The 16,557-nt window shown below is 43.3% G+C and overlaps 1 protein-coding gene across 1 annotated transcript in view; it reads left to right on the forward strand.

The window, feature by feature from the left end:
- DNAH5 (dynein axonemal heavy chain 5) overlaps positions 1 to 16,557 on the forward strand; it is a 291,360-nt gene that overhangs the window by 235,309 nt on the left and 39,494 nt on the right. Inside the window, exons 63-65 of the mRNA XM_025209635.1 lie at positions 3,332 to 3,648; positions 6,990 to 7,145; positions 7,627 to 7,809. Of these exons, the coding sequence (XP_025065420.1) occupies positions 3,332 to 3,648; positions 6,990 to 7,145; positions 7,627 to 7,809 (656 nt within the window). The remainder of the gene's footprint in view (positions 1 to 3,331; positions 3,649 to 6,989; positions 7,146 to 7,626; positions 7,810 to 16,557) is intronic.

The raw sequence follows: 16,557 nt of genomic DNA on the forward strand, positions 1-16,557 counted from the left end.
GTAGTAATACTGAGGGAAATGTGAAGGGCATATTAAAGGGACAGTTTGAGTGTAATGAATGGGGCCGCTTAACAGTTTTTCCGAAATCCCTGTTTGCTGGTAATCACTGTAATATCTTTAGAAAAAAATGTATTCACCTCTTGTGTACCAATGGCATTGCTGATTAAAACAAAATTGTGTACACTGTTTAAGCTGTATTGTGGTTTTATTGAATTTACTGTGGGGAAAAAAAGATGAACAAAAATTGCTGATTTGTAATTGTGCCTGCTTGATTTTAGGACATGGACCTGGGAGCGGGGGAGTGGTTTGGAGCTGTCTGCCAGGAAAGGGGGTGGGGGTGGGGCAGAGGGCCGTAGGTTTCCAGGCAGCACACAAAAAGCTGCTCAGGGCCCATATTTCAGATTGGTTGTCATCTCCTCTAGGTGAGTCAATAATGTATATGGATTGTCTTTAAAAGAGCTACTGCTGAGCTGTGGTAGCCATCTGCTGGATAAGACTTCTGGGCTCTCTTACTAGGGAGCAGAGTGCTTTTTGAAACCCTGACCTTGGCAAATTGCCAGCTGATTTTAATCAGGCTCCCTGAGGTTGCTGATGAGGACATCCCAATACCCTGTGTAGAGCCCTGGCAGGACCTTTTTCAAGAAAGCATTGAAAAAACCCCCCATTTTTGCATTGCACCCCCATAACAGTCAGTACAATCTGCAATGAAAAAAGCTATTTTGGAGTAGTGGCAGCAGATGTTAAACTTTCCCTCCCCCCTCTCTTGGGAGCAGATGTTAAACTTTCCCTCCCTTTCATGTATATGAAATGCATTGTAATGCAAAGGCTTGCTAAAGTTAAGACTTTCTGAGGGAGGTTCATGCCTGGAGAAGTTTTGCAGATTGCTGCTTTATCTTTCCTACCTGCTTGCTGCTGTGGGTGGGTGCATTTTTTTTTTTTTTTTTTTTTTTTTTAATACAAGTATGCACTTATACGCTCGAGCCCCAATGTTGCCTATCATAGTAAACATCACACATTTTAGGGAGCAAAAATGAAACATTTTATTCATTAGAAAAGGCAGGTGTGGTGCATTTTTTTTGTATAAAATAAAGGTGTTGTTGAAAAAGGAATTAAATTATTCAATGCTTATTATTTAAAATAATGACAGAAATAATATACAAAGTGGGGATTTTTCCTCCCTCCAGCACCTTTACAATATAAAATAAAAATATATTTATACAGAAATACATAAAGACAAAAACAAATAAAATGTAAACAATTGTAAAAAAAAATACTATAAAATAGTACTATGAAAAATATGTAAAAACTATGTACAACTCTGGACAGGGCTGAAAATTTTCTTTACTGTTCTTTTATTTTGGTTAATCGATGCTTGTCCCCGTCCCTGGAGATTTCTGCCCATGAAAGTTTTTCTGCAGGGAGAAAGGAGAAGAGTGGGGTTTGGAGCAGTCAAAAATATAGACTCTTGGCCCTCCAACTCTCCCCACCAAGCTCTTTGGGACATATTACCTAAATACGACCCAAGATGAGACATACAATGGCTGGTGGGTCTGGCAGCCAAAATCCTGCTTTCAATGTGTTTCTGAAATGGAATGTGAAGCCCAGAACATTTGAAATATTGAAGGAAGTCCTGTAGCCACTGACTCCAAAGTTTCAAATCGGTTGCAAAACACTTGCCTGTCCAGGGATCCTGCTGGTGCTGTCCTTTTGAAGCTGTGCCCACTGCAGTGGGTGCACATGCGGGGGTGCATGGGTGGAGGGGGGGCAGGTGGAGGGTACATGGGTGGGGTGCAGGAGGACTATAGGTGGGGGGAGGACAAATTAAGAGCGTGTAGTATACTACTTAGGGTTCCAGTTGGGTTACATAATAACCCTCCTCTGGGGGTACATAACCATCTTCTGCCATTCTGTAGCTACAGCTCACCTGGCTGTAGCCCCTGTGTGCGGGGAGGGGTGGGGGGAGTAATGAGTGACCACCCCCCCAAAAAAAAAAACAAAACAAAACACCAAACAAACCAAAAAACAAAACCAAGAACCCACAGTGGCACCTACTGGGTAGAGGCAGGAACACAACACCACTTGCTGGTGAAGGGGATTAATTACAAGTCTTTGAGTCAATGGCTGTGTGCATGAAACAATTCCATAACCAGGGCAGCTTAACACATAATAACAAAATAACACATCTCTGGGTAGTGTTAGTTTTAAGGCGCCTAACACACTTTAGAGCAGTGGGAAATCCCATATCATGCAAACTCAAATGCTGTTGCATCAGCATAAATGGGAAATATCGTGTCATCTACATCCATCCTTAATTGCCAAACTCAGGATAATAAATTTACTTCAGAACATACTCCATTCTTGGTAAAAGGTACTGTAAAGCAAGGTAGACTTAGTACAAGTACAAAATATATGATAGAGTATATAAGATAGTAACTCAACACTTTATCATCCCTGCTGAGGAAGGTGAGGGAGTATAGTATTGCTAAGGCTTGTGGGCAGCAGCAGCTGACAAGATAACAATGATTATAAAAAGGGCAGCAAAGTTATTGTTGCTGAAGTTGTGTGAAGTCTTGTGCTTGAAGCAGAGAGAGATCATGGATATGAATGTGATCTCCCCATGCCTGTAGTGTTTGTTTATTTTTTGGATACAGTGTTTTTGTATTATTCACTAATACTTTGTATAAGTAAAGCTACAGTAAGTAACATTTCAGGTATTATTTAAAAATGCTTAATTTTTGCAATGATGAAAATTACTTCTAAGGTGTAACAAAATGTAAAGAATAAGTCCATTTGGAAGTTTAGAAATATTTTTATTTACGAAACCTATACATCATAGCTTTTATTTGTAGTGTTGACCATTGAAAGAATGTTACAGATAATTATCACAGCATTAATAGTAATTAATTGATTAACATTAAAAGCATAACCATAGAAATATAATAATAAAACATTGAAATATCTAATCACAAATATTTGTTATAGCATTAATATGAATTAATTAATAGATATTAAAACATAAGCATGCATTTGAAAATAATTACCTCTTGCTGTTTCTCATAGTTGTAAAATGGTAGTGCTTGAATAAGCTGGATAGCTGTCTTGGGGGCGGTAGTGTTTTTAAATTTGTGTTGTATGTATGATGACCCACCTCATTTTGTTTTCCTAGAATTTCTACTGGTAGGAAGAAATAAATATAGCAATGGTTAACAGGAAATTATTGTTTAATTCTCATTGAGCCTTTAAACTATCAACATTCTTTCTCTAAGAATGGAAAAATCTTCAAAAATTCAGTGTTGGTAAAGTTTTGATTTTTCTTCTATGCTTATTTTAGGGGATGTGTTATTGGCTACAGCTTTCCTATCCTACTCTGGCCCTTTTAATCAACAGTTTCGCAACCTGTTACTAAATGACTGGCAAAAGGAAATGAAAACCCGGAAAATCCCATTTGGCAACATCCTGAACCTTACAGGGATGTTAATTGATGCTCCAACTGTCAGTGAATGGAACCTACAAGGATTGCCAAATGATGACTTGTCCATACAGAATGGGATTATTGTAACTAAAGCATCTCGATATCCTTTGTTAATTGATCCACAAACTCAGGGCAAAATCTGGATTAGGAATAAGGAAACCAAAAATGAACTTCAGGTAAATTAGAAGCACCTGTTACTTTAGAACAATAAGCCTGTGAAGGACTTCAGGAGGTCATCTAGTCCAAGCCCTGCTCAGGGCAAATTAGTCCCTGTCTAAATGATTCCAAACAAGTGTTGACTCTTTAGTAAGTCTTACTTAGCTGCCAAAATATTTGGCTAGATAATGGGTTTATTGTGCTTTTTGCCTAATCTGACGTATTCTGCCACCATAACTTAACTATGTTTAGGACTGAATGGGTGAATCTGAACGTTCATTAATGTGCCGTAATTATGATGCATGAAGCTTAGTACTTGTAATAACAGATACTATCTTAATGTACTGTAATCAATGCTACTGTGCAGTAGTAGCACTAGTGCACACTTTTTTTTGTGGCATGAATGCACAGTAGACTCATTTTACTGCACATTAGCACACTTTTTGCCTGCTGCGCTAATGCACAGTACAATTAGTCTACTGTGCTTCTAGTGTCTTGTGTAGGTGTGCCCAGTGGGACCTAAATTCTCCCTCGGAGTTCTGAATTCTGGTAAGTTTTCAGTGACAAAAGTTGTTTCCAGTGTACTTACTCAGAAGTAGAAGCCAGTTGAAAAAAAATGGCCATTAGTGTTAAGATAACAGGCCTCTGCTAAAGGATGTGGGGAACCTACCTAGTCCTTCTGGATGCCATGAAAGAAAGCCTTCAGCACAGCGTGCAAACTACTTCATATTAAGGAAGGCAGCAGACAGCAATGTTATTCAGTCTCCTTTTGAAGATGAAGTGAACAGTTAATACGTTTTTGTTTTACCTTCTCATCCCTACTCAGGGGCTGATGTCCCCTTCTTTACAAACACAGGATGGCCCCAACCCCAAAGAACTTATGGTACCTTAGTGTAAGACAAGAATCTACATAGGACAGATGAAAAAAATAGAAAAGGGAGAATATTGCCAGGAAGCGAAATGTGAAGTGGGATCTTTAAAGGAGAGTCATGAACTAAGTTTTTTGTTCTCCATGGAAAAATGCGGTAAAACCCTGATTTGCTCAATTTTAGGAGAAAAGTGCAGGAAAAAATGGCTTTCCCTTTGCAGGCTGCAGAGTTTCAGCCTGCAAGGAGCTGGGGGGAGCAGGTGGAGGGCATTCAGGTAGGTGGCACCATGTGCATGTACACATGCACATGGCTGCCAGGCAGCCTGGAGAGCAGCTCCCACCGGTAAGTCTGGTATATGGATAGGGGGAGAAATTGAGGCCCCCATAGTGAGGGAGGGAGTTGGGCAGGGCTGGGGTTGTTTGCCCAGCCTGGGTGCTGTGTAGGACTTGGGGCCTAGGGCCAGAATGCACTGCTGTAGGGTTCTGGGTGGAGAGAGCCATGGTGGTGGTACTGAGCTTCCCTGCCCAGCCTTGCTCTGCCCTCCCAGGATGGGTCCTGACCACTGGGCCACAGAGGCCCCAGGGGGATGGCAATGGGAAAGGGAGCCCGAGCCTGCACCTGTCTCCTGCCATGGGCTCCATACTAGCTGTGCTGTCTGTGGGGGAGGGGAGGCTGGGTTCTGTGCTCTGCTGCAGCAGCTGCCACCTCTTTGCAAGCAGCAGCCAGGGCTTGGGTGCTGCTGGGGAGAGGGGAGGGGGGGGCACAGGTCTGTGGACCTAGGTCCCTGGTCCTATAGCCCTGTCAGCTGGGGACCCCCTCTAGCAGGGTTGATGGGGATGGGGGGCTGCAGGTGGGGTATGAAGGGCACTAGCAGGGCTGGGGGGCTGTGGTTGGGGAGTGAGGGGCACCAGCAGGGTCAGGGGACTGTGGGTGGGGAATAAGAGGCACCAGCAGGGCTTGGGGGGCTGTGGATCAGGAGTGAGCTGCAATGGTATGGACTGGGCACTAGCATATCAGGGCTGCTCAGCACCACAAAACAGTGGTGGTGATGGCTGGGGGAGGAAGTCACAGCTAGACCCACACCCTGGTAAGAAAAGGGGGCAGGGGGAGGTCTGATTTTCCATGATAAAAAACCCCCAAAATTTATTTAGAATTTAGGTATTTAGAATATATAGGTATATAGGTATTTAGAATTTACTTTATTATAATGATTAAGGCACTGGTGGGCTTCCAAATTGCTTTAAAATTGTAAATATATCAATTAACCATTGTGTTCAATTGATACTTATATATATGTGGCATTTCATTTTAATCGTGGAAAAACACTGGATTTGAGTGTTTTTAATCAGAGAATTTGCAACTTTTAAACGGAGAAAACCAAGATCCCTGGTAATGAAGTAGCTGTCAAGATGTTTAAGGAGAGCTTCTTCTGAGCATAATTGATGTACAGTAACTGGTACCTGAAGTCTTTGATTCTCATGCTTTCATAACGATTGCATCGGAACTTGTTCGTTACCAAAAGCACAGCTAGTCACATTAAGAAAGTGTTACTGAATTCATAGTTTCATAGTTTTAGGGTCGGAAGGGACCTAATAGATCTTCTAGCCCGACCCCCCGCCAGGGCGGGAGAACAACAAAAGAACCCTAAACAAAAAACGGGATTCAAATGACAGCGGGGGCTAGGGGAAACAGCGTCTCCCCCAAACCCTTCTGGTTCCCCCTAGTGAGTTTATAGACGGTCACCAGGTCCCCCCTCAGCCTTCTCTTGTGGAGGCTGAATAGGTTCAGGTCCCGCAGTCTCTCACTGTAGGGTCTGCCCTGTTGTCCCCGGATCATGCGGGTGGCCCTCCTCTGGACCCTCTCCATGTTGTCCACATCCCTCCTGAAATGGGGCGCACAGAACTGGACACAATACTCCAGCTGCGGCCTGACCAGCGTCGCATAGAGGGGGAGGATCACCTCCCTGGCTCTACTCGAGATGCACCTGTGGATGCACGACAAGGTCCGGTTAGCCCTGCCAACCATGACCTCGCATTGTCGGCCCACGTTCATCTTGGAGTCAATAATGACACCAAGATCCCTTTCCGCCTCCGTGCTCTCAAGTAGGGAGTTCTCCATCGTATAATTGATTAGGTAGGCATGAAAAGTTGCTGCCATATGGTCTCTGCTGTGAAAAACGCTTCGTTTAGACAAAGTTAGTATCAAATGCAGTATTGTTGCAATAAAGTTAGTATCAAATGCAGAGCGCTGTTACATGTTACAATTAGTCCCCATTGATGTACACAGAAGTTTTACTGATGCCTTCAATGGAAACAGTTATGCTAGTGCTCAGCTGCTCTGGAGATCATCCTTTTCTTTTAATTCTGAAATTCTGCTAATGCCTCCTTTAGTAACATAATGTAGTAGCAAATGTGCCAAAAGAGTATTGTCTAAAATCTAGTGCAGATCACTAAATATAACATAATGACCTGGCTCTGTGGTTACATTTTTAGATCACATCCCTGAATCACAAGTACTTCAGAAACCACTTAGAAGACAGCCTGTCTCTTGGAAGGCCACTGCTGATTGAAGATGTTGGGGAAGAGCTTGATCCAGCATTAGATAATATTTTGGAGAAAAACTTCATCAAAACAGGTTCCACATACAAGGTAAAAGGTGTTTGCAGTGGAAACCTGTAAAAGAATGCCGTCTAGTGCAGAAATACTGCTACTTCTGTGCAGCTCTGATGGTCACAAATCCAAACACAAGTCTATCTAAGATACTAAGCCTGTATATTTCCTCTTTTATTAGCCTGGGATGCTATCATTATAAATGAAAACAAAAATCTCCCGTTCCTGTTCTCCTGTTCTGCTGTTGTGCAATGTTGCACGCATCATTAGTCAGCAGTTACCCAGAATCAGACAAGTTGTGAATGAGTACTTAGAAATATTGCTGGGATGTTGCCTTTGCATCATTCTTTAATTAGTGTTAGTTTTAATTGTTACTCAGTTACATAGGATAGGAAAAAGGTTAATAGGAACGTTTTTAAACATCTATCAAGAATATGGTCCTTGCTATTTGCATATGCCAGAGGGCATTGGGGATTGTAATCTTAAATATTTGTAACATAATATTGTTATTCCCATTAAGGTAAAAGTTGGTGATAAAGAAACAGATATCATGAATGGCTTCAGACTTTACATCACCACCAAGCTACCAAATCCAGCATACACTCCTGAAATAAGTGCTCGCACCTCCATCATTGATTTTACTGTGACTATGAAAGGTCTTGAAGATCAACTCCTGGGCCGAGTCATTCTCATGGAGAAACAGGTAGGACAAAATCACTTATGTTTATTTCTAGGAGTTTTAAATTGTCATATTCATGAATGCACACGGAGTGGCAAGATTCACCTGGACTTAATCAATTTATTCCTTTCTCCCTTCCTACAGGCTCTCTCAGCACCCCTGGTTATGCACATCTTTGATACAACATATATCGGATAGTTCTTCCAAACATTATCAAGATAATAAGACAAAGTTATCACACTTTAGTAAAAATAGTCTCAGCTCTTGGACTCTTTATCCCAGTGTTTTTAGGGCTAGGCTGTTTTTTTGTCTCAAACTTGCAGAAACTAGAACTAGGAAATATGCAAAACATTCTACTGTTTGTATTCCAGCACATGGTAAAGAGTTGACTTTTACATTTAAAACTGGGAGTCCATGGTCAGACTACTCCTACACTTGCTAGTGTTAAAGGAAAATATCTTCATTTAGTTTGCCTCTGTTTTGGCAGAATCTTAGGCAACACAGAACCTTGCAGTTTAGCCTGTACAATTCAGCTATAGAAACCTTTCATACCACATATTAAAAATAGCTTACTTTGGGATTGTATTTGGTCTTTCTCTGTCTATGCCTGTAGTTACTGAATAAAGAGGGGGACACAGAATTCCATGTTTGGATGTTCTGTGGGGGCTGCCCGATGGTGACCGTCACAGGTAAGGTAATGTTGGTTTGCTTGGCCTCTTACCTCAGAAGATCAACATTATGGTGGAGGCATTCATTGCCCAGTCTGTGTTATACATTTTTTTTTCTAACTGGCTCACCAGTGGCTTACATAGATGCAGGCCAAGGTGGGCTACTGCTACTTGAGTGCAACCCAACAGGAATGGTGAGGGAACCCATTTAAGATTCATCGCTAAGACTGTGGAAGTGAAGTAGGCATTTTCTGAGTCATGCTAAGCTCAGGTATTTGGATCCCTGATTAGGAACTGGGGAATTTAACTGGTGAGAGATACTAAAAACAGGTTACAGTTGCTTCCACTTAAAAGAACTAGGGAAGGCCTCCTATCTTAAGATAATGGAAAACTAAGCAGCTGGAGCTCGTGTGTGGCTGGAAGGAAATCCTAGGGACAGACGAGCTCAGGAGTGAAATTTCAGCAGATGTTCATTTTATATTGAGTTACTTTTAAAGCTAAACACCAAGAAAGGGTCTGTATAGTTTGCTGAAGCCTTCAAAGGCATTCAGAGCCTTTCAGTTTTATTATATCTGACAATGGGTGAATTGTCTTTCTGAATCTCCCATGCTCCTGTCCAGCAATAAGTCTTTTTAACTCAATTATTTATATTAACTTTTTGCATAGTTAAGGGGAAAAAAATCTCTATGTATTTTAAGTGAGCTTTACATTTTAGAGAGGATGTTATAGCCTCTATGGAAAGCTTGACTTGAAACATTGTCCTGTAGTATACTATAGATTCATTTTATACACAAAAGAAACTCATAGGAAATAAACCCTGTTGAGTAATCTAAACCAAGTGTAAGCTGTAAGACATGAGTGAACTGCAGCAGGCCCAGAGGGATTTAGTCTATTTATCCAAGAGCAGCTCAGCCATTTTTCTTGAGTGGATAAGGGAGTCAGACTTTCTGAATATACTACAGTCTTTATAGTTCAAGCCATGAATCTGTCCATTTAATATGACATTTTCTGTCACAAAAATAGTTGCTGATAAGTACTCATTCCACAAAACCATAGTTTATCAATCAAATGACTGAATGCATAGGGCAAGTATGGATTGGTAATATAGGGCAACAATATTTATGTGGCCATCTTTTTTAAAACTGTTATCCCCATATCTCATGTTAACATGGGCATACAAATTTGGACTGTTTTGTAGAGGTCCCCATCAGTTCAGTTTCTTATTTGGTTAATGTTGACAAGTCCCTTTAGGATCAGAATCATATGGACAACTTAGAACTTTTCATCTATGTTTAGTCAGTGCTTGTATAGCTGTTCCAACTCTTGCACAGACACATGAGCAGCACTAGAATTCAAACGTTAGTTCTTGCTCCTGAGTTTACTACACACACCAGTAAAACCAATATACAAGTAAAGCTACTTGCATATTATCCTTACTACAACATTTTCCCAAACTTGATATTTTGGCTGGAAATAACCCCTCTATATGTAAAAGATTTCCTTTGGAAAGAACCTTGTTTCAAGGTTCATTGGATATTGCCCACAACTTAGCTGTTAAAAATATTAAATTACTTCAATTCTAATTACAACTTGATCATTTTAACAATTACACATTTTTTAGATTTCTTCTCTGTGAGGTAAATGTTAATTTTATCAAAAAGTGTTAATCTCTTAAATTGGTTTCTGCAAAACATAGAAATCTCAAATGTGCTCAAATTGATTTTTCAGCAGTGTTACTTTTAGGGTGCAGACAGAAGTGACAATTTTTGCCTGATCTTGCCACAGAAAGTGGTCAATAGTCATGACCAAACACAGGTGCACAGCTGCAGACTGCTTCAAAAAATGGCCGATAAGGTGAAAAACAGAACATCATCACATGAAGGGTCAGATGAAGCTGTTTCAAAAAAATGGCATCTTCTGTAACTTGTCTGCACTGCCTCCCAGCCTGTCGCTGCTTTCAGAATAGGAGTGGGGAAAGGAGCGGAGGGAGTTCAGTCTGGGGTTTTTCAAGCCCATACTGGAGGGTGGAGTGGGTATATTGGAGCTCCCCAGAGGTGTGTGTGTGTGTGTGGGGGGGGGGGCTCCAATTCACCCACCCCACCTCCAGCACTAGCTGGGAAACCCCATAGTGAGCTCCCTGTGCTCTCTTCTCCCACTCCTATTCTGAAAACTTTACAGCCTCACAGGGAGGAGGGTCTATTGCTCGTAGAAACCAGATGCCAGTTCGCAACCAGCAGCTAGATTCTACTCTGCCCCCCTCCACACCCCTGGAACCAACAGTGAACTTCCGTTTAGTCCAGAGGATTGTTGTAACTCAGAATATTTCCTGCAAAGTATTCTGAGGTACAGCAGGAAGCTGTACTTCTGTCTGTGCCCTTAGGCTAGGGACAGACTGTGGCAGAAGGCCACCTCTGTTTCTCCCCAAAAACTCTGTTCTGTGACAACTTGGTTAGTATGGGCCCTGCAGGGGGTATACACCTTACCCTGGCTCTTTAGGTAACTTGAACTGAGCTGGATACATTCCTGAGGGAGGGGGCAAACCTGCTCCCTCTGCTGATGTGACTGGCATCACATACCTGGGTGAGGGGCTTGGGCTCTTTGGTGGGCTAGTGACTGCCAGTCTGCCCAGCAACCAGTGCTGCATTTCAAATTGGTTGGCTGACAGCCAACATGTGCTGACCTCCATTGAACCAGGTAAATGAGGTCATAAGGGCTATATAAGTTAAGGACTGCCCAGGAGGAAGGGGCAGCAGCCATGAGGGAAACTCAGAAAGAGAGAGGAGCTGGACCATCTGAAACTTGCTTGCTCGCTCTCTCTCTCTCTCTCTCTCTCTTTCTCTCTCTCAAAACTCGGGATCAAGGAACTGCCTGCCTCCAGAGGGAATCTGCACCTGCCTCTGGATGATACTTGTAAGTAAGCTACCTGAGATCTAACTAGATATATAGCTTGCAGTAACTCAGATGAATGATCAAAGGTTACTCCAGCCACCCTGTTTGCTCTATGGGATTTCTCTGATACTAAACTCTGTACCCTATTCCAACCCTACTCCTTGTAACCAATAAAGTTTTCCTTTGTACCTAGCGTGGGAGACTTATTGGGAGTGGATCTAGATTATGCCTTGGGGTCCCCTTGGTTCAGCTGACTAAGGGAGACCACTACTTGTGCTTCCAACTGAGGGAAGCACCCCAAGTTCTTGAAGTGAGTCAAGTACCCTTGAGGGCTACTAGGTCTGTTTCCCAGGGGACGCAGAGCCAGAATTAAGCCCATCCCTGGGTGGTGGCAGCTGTATCCCCAGACTAGTGGGTGTGCTCCAGGAAGGGGGTTGGCCAGATATGAGGTGCCCCCAGGGAGGCACTTGGAGCCTGGAAGCTGGTCAGGCACAGTGAGGTGGGTGGCTCAATGCAGGAGCACCCCCTAGTGGCCCACCACACAGACATAAAAAAGCCTGAGCCTGAATTGATTCACTCTTTGCAGGTTAGTTTAAGCTGTGCAGCTTAAACTGATTAATAACTAGACAGACATTCTCTGTTAAATCAGGAAATGCAGAAACATGCCTGCAGTGGCTCAAGCCAGAAGCTGGGGAATGCTAGAGCATGCCTGCCAGCCACTGCCAAAAGGGGTGGGAAGAGAGACTCCCTCCAAGGTTCTCGCCCCTCCCTGCTGGAGTGAAGAGGGTGTGGCCAGGCACCAGCTGGACACACAGGATGCTAGCCACCAGCCTGGGGCTGGAGGGGGGAGCTGCTGCCAAAGTGAGGTGTGGGGATGGGGAAAAAAGTCCTTTTTCTGAAGCAAGCATGTATTGAAGACAGCAATTTGCAAGGCTACAGCAGGGACCTACCAAAAATCTTCGCCTAAGCTAAGATACAGCCCAGTAAAACACCGCATACACAACTTAGTCTAACTTAAAATGTAAAGCAGGAAGACAAGTGAAAACTTTACATTTGCCTTACTAATCCTGAGGGCAGAGTGTCTCCTTACAGCCAAGCATTCAGAAAGACTTTGTTTAAGTTTTACAGGTTCCACTTTATAATGTAAATGTAGCTCTCTGCATACTTTGGTATGCAACTTTCATCTAGAAGCTGTCTGCAGCTTCCCCTAACTCCGTCTCCAGCACATGTGTGATGATTGTCAGGTATTTACAGGGCATTAGCTTGCCTCCCTCCCCCACTCTAGGATCAGTGTGGAATTGATCACCTCCCTGGCTGCAGGCAAGCTAGACAGAGGGATGAATTAATTCCATCTCTGCCTAGCTGCAAGCTGCAGGAAAACTGTGGAGGTGTGGCGGGGGCTGGTAACCCCAGCTGCAGTCCACAGGGTTTGCCAGTTGAGCGGGAGGGGATAGAGGGAAGAATTTGCCTCAGGAGCCATGGCAGGCCAGCATCTGGCTATGTCTCACCTCTGCTCTGGCTAGAGAGCAGACTGGAGGGGCCAACCCATCTCTCTGGAGCAGAGCCCAGCCCACAGAGCACGCTGGGATGCTGGGGGTCTCTGATTTAACTTAAACCAGCAAGGGGTCTGGGACAGACATTGCATAAACTGGTTTGAGCCAAATCAGTTAAGTCTGATACTTAGTTTCTGATCACTTAAATCAGTTTGTGTGTAACTTCTGTCCCTAGCCTTAATAATCTATCCCTTTAATTTCATCCTCTTTACCAGACCTGAAGATTTCATATTCCACAGATTTTTCTCCTCCTCCTCTAGTCACATTAAGCATTCTTGACTTAATTGAAGCTAACCTTGGCTTCATTGCCAGATGTTCAGCAAGATCTCAATAACAAGTACTTTTTGCCCTAGGAGATTCTCATTATTTGAGGTATTGCTGCATTATTCTTAAACAGAAATCTACCAAATTGACTCTGCTGATGCAAGTTTCTGTTTCATCATAGCATGGAGAGAAGGATGAGCTATAAAAACTAAAGCTTGACATATTTTTTTAGTTCCTTTGGGTAACCAGAGATAAAAATTGGCAGTTTTATGCCCTGGGAAGCAACGATGCACAGGGAAGTGTCTGCAGCAGGGTTGCTGGCTTGGGCAACAACACCTGTCTGGTAGCAGCAGTGACAGATTTCTGAACCTCAGCACCCCTCTCACCCCAAGTTAGTGCCTGGGGTTAGTGCCTTACTTATGCTGCTGCATAAAATGGACCTTTTCTGTTGAACTCCGTAGATTGGCTTTCCTAGTAGACAATTGGGTAGAACTAACATATTACTCTTGGAGTTACTGATCCTAATTACAAATGCCTTATATTTTTTGTTGTTGTTGTTGCTTCTCTGCATATTTAAAAGTGGGAAAGAGCAACTGAAGCAAAAGATAAGATGAAGTCTGTAGATCTATTACTTCAATTATGTTGGACATATTCAAAAATTACTTCATCTAAACTTTGACAAATGAGATTACCCAGGGGCAGTTAATATTCTTTTTCTTGTCCTGATGCTTTCTGTATTAATTAAAATACATGCAGTCCTGGATTATTGCAGGACATGATGTTTTTTTTAATGAAAATTCATTACTTAATATTTGAAATAGTTTGGACTTCTATACCATTCTAAGTCAGCAGTTAATGTTTTCTTTTTCTGTATGATCCAACTGATGGAATGCATTCTTACAAATATTACACTATTTTTATTGGCACGGGGGAAATCAGAAGTGAAAGCCAGTAACTCAAATATTTCAAGTAGCGCAACTTAACTTCCTGAGTTTACTATACTTCCTTCTCGGCAGGCAAATATGAGCCTACCTAGTGATACAGAATAATGTCCAGTTTGTTAGATGGACTAGTTCGTTGAATGTAACTGGGAGAAGAGATGCTGTATACTTGTCTTCAGAGTGTTTATTATTATAACTGTACTTTCTAGAAATTTAGTGGTATAAGTTTGCTGGGTATCATGAGTAACCATAACGATAGCTGAATAACATTGCTCAAATCACATTTTTGTACTGTTGCTATTCGCATTATCTACAATTTGAGGTTCTACTGAAACAAGTAAATACACTTTAAACAGAACTGCTTGAAAGTAGTCTCATGTACATCTTGGAAACAAAGATACCTGACTGATACCTGCTTGAGCTGTCCTGTCTCCTGGCACTACACATTTAAAAATCCTCCCTTTTCTGAGGGAGAATTTTAAACTTTGTATAAGGGAGAGACTCATGCAGACAGCTGAATCTATGCAAGGTTTTCTGTTCAGTTGAGCAAAGGTATATCATCACCTCCTATTTAAATGGTGTTCTGGAGCAGTGACTATAGAATTACTTACCTGCTTATTTCAGCTGCCTTTTAAATCATAGGCTACTGGCAGATGTTTCACTTGAGACATAATTAACCAGCTTCTCATATCTTAAATAGTAACCTGGCCACATGTTAATGCAATTAATGGTGCAATAAAGTGGGAAATCAGCCACAAAATGATTCCACAAAATATTCCAAAATAATATTGCAAAATAATTATTCCAATTATTTTGTGGCTGGTTTCCATCATGCCTTAATTGCATGTGGAATGGTCTGCTCCATGTAGCCTGATGACAACTGCATGGTTGGGCTCTGGGACCAGTCCCAATGCAGTCCTGAGGCTGAGACCCACAATCAGTTGATTGTCAATCAGAAGGGGGTCTAAAATTTCTGTGGTGGTTTTATTGGTGGCTACACATTGCATTTTATTAATAGATGTTAAGAATCATGAACCAAAAAGATGACAAAGCCATAAGGGAAATACAGAGTATCCGAGTGAGAAACTAACATAAGAGGGATGGGGGTGAGGAGGGGAACACAACTAGGTTACAGAAAATACAGTGTGTCCTGGGGAAGAATGGGGAAAAGAACGTCAAACAATAAGCGGGGACCCCCTGGGGCAGGGAGCACATGGTAAAAAGGGAAAAGATATAAAAATAATGCAAAGAGATTACTTACCGGCAGCAACAGGACCTGCGATGCAGTTGGAGGGAGAAAGCAAATCTGCTCGAGTCATAAGCCGTGTCTTTATCCAGCTGAAACCGGCCGGTGACATCATTGGTAATCACTGGCTAAAGCAAACTGCTGGGGAAGCCGGAGGGAGGAGCGGAGCAGAGATAGGGAAGTCTCTGACACTGGGCACTGCCCAGAATACACAGGAGAGGAGATGAGTCAGAGAAGACTCTCAAGCCATGCACTGTGAGGGATACTCCGGGAGAGAGAGCCGGCAGGGGTTCTCTGTGTCAGCGAAGATCAGCATGGTGAGGAGGCAGAGGAGCCAGAGGCGGCTGTCTGCACTGGCAAAGGTGGAAGCTTCAGAGGAATGGGAGAGCCAGAGGAGACTCTCTGCACCAACAAAGGTTGGTGTTTCAGGGGGACGAGAGAGCCAGAGAAGACTCTCCCTCCGGGCAGGAATGGCCATGAGCAGCAAAAGAGGCTGCAGAGCAGGACAGCTGGAGGCTGGGCACCGGCACACAGTATAGGAGGTGCCCAGTCACTTGAGAAGGTACCGCAGGATGTCGGAAGCGTAACGTCTACAACAGCATTTGAGGAGAGCAGCACTGCATAATGCGCTCAGCAGGGTGAGGGGGAAAAATGACCCGGGACGAGGGGCGGCAGTCAACTCTGGCCAGATGATGGGCCAGCCTCCAGTGGGATCCTAGGGGTGAAAAGACACCCTGTTATCCTAGCAGTAGGGCTGGGGAGGAAACCAGACGGGTCCTTCCCAACTTATAGTTTGTTTTGGTTCCTTTCATTTTCCCCCTTTTGGAGGGGTTGAGAGGTAGGGCGAGGCGATGCAGGCAAGACAGCTCTGTGCCGTCTTTCTTTTCCTTCCTTGTTTGTTTGATTGCTGGTTAAATTTAGAGTCCCAGGTCTGAGACTGCTTAGGGCAGGCAGAGGCCCTTCTGAAACCAAACAGCTAAGTGAGTGAGTCATCCCAGGTGGAAGTGTTGAGGGTGTAATAGGGTTACGGAGATCATCAAGCTCAAGAAACACAAAATCATCGGGGGTACGGCCCAGAAGATCTGACGACTTGCCGGAGATTGGCATAAGGTTAGGGTGTAGGGGAGGGGGAGCCCCACGGACTGCAGCCAGGCGGTCTTCCCGCTGCAACTGAACCCTGGGTGGTTGCCCTCCCCCCCCCCCCCCCCCCG

This window comes from Alligator sinensis, unplaced genomic scaffold, assembly GCF_000455745.1.
Source record: "Alligator sinensis unplaced genomic scaffold, ASM45574v1 scaffold420_1, whole genome shotgun sequence".
In the NCBI taxonomy this organism is placed as follows: Eukaryota; Metazoa; Chordata; order Crocodylia; family Alligatoridae; genus Alligator; species Alligator sinensis.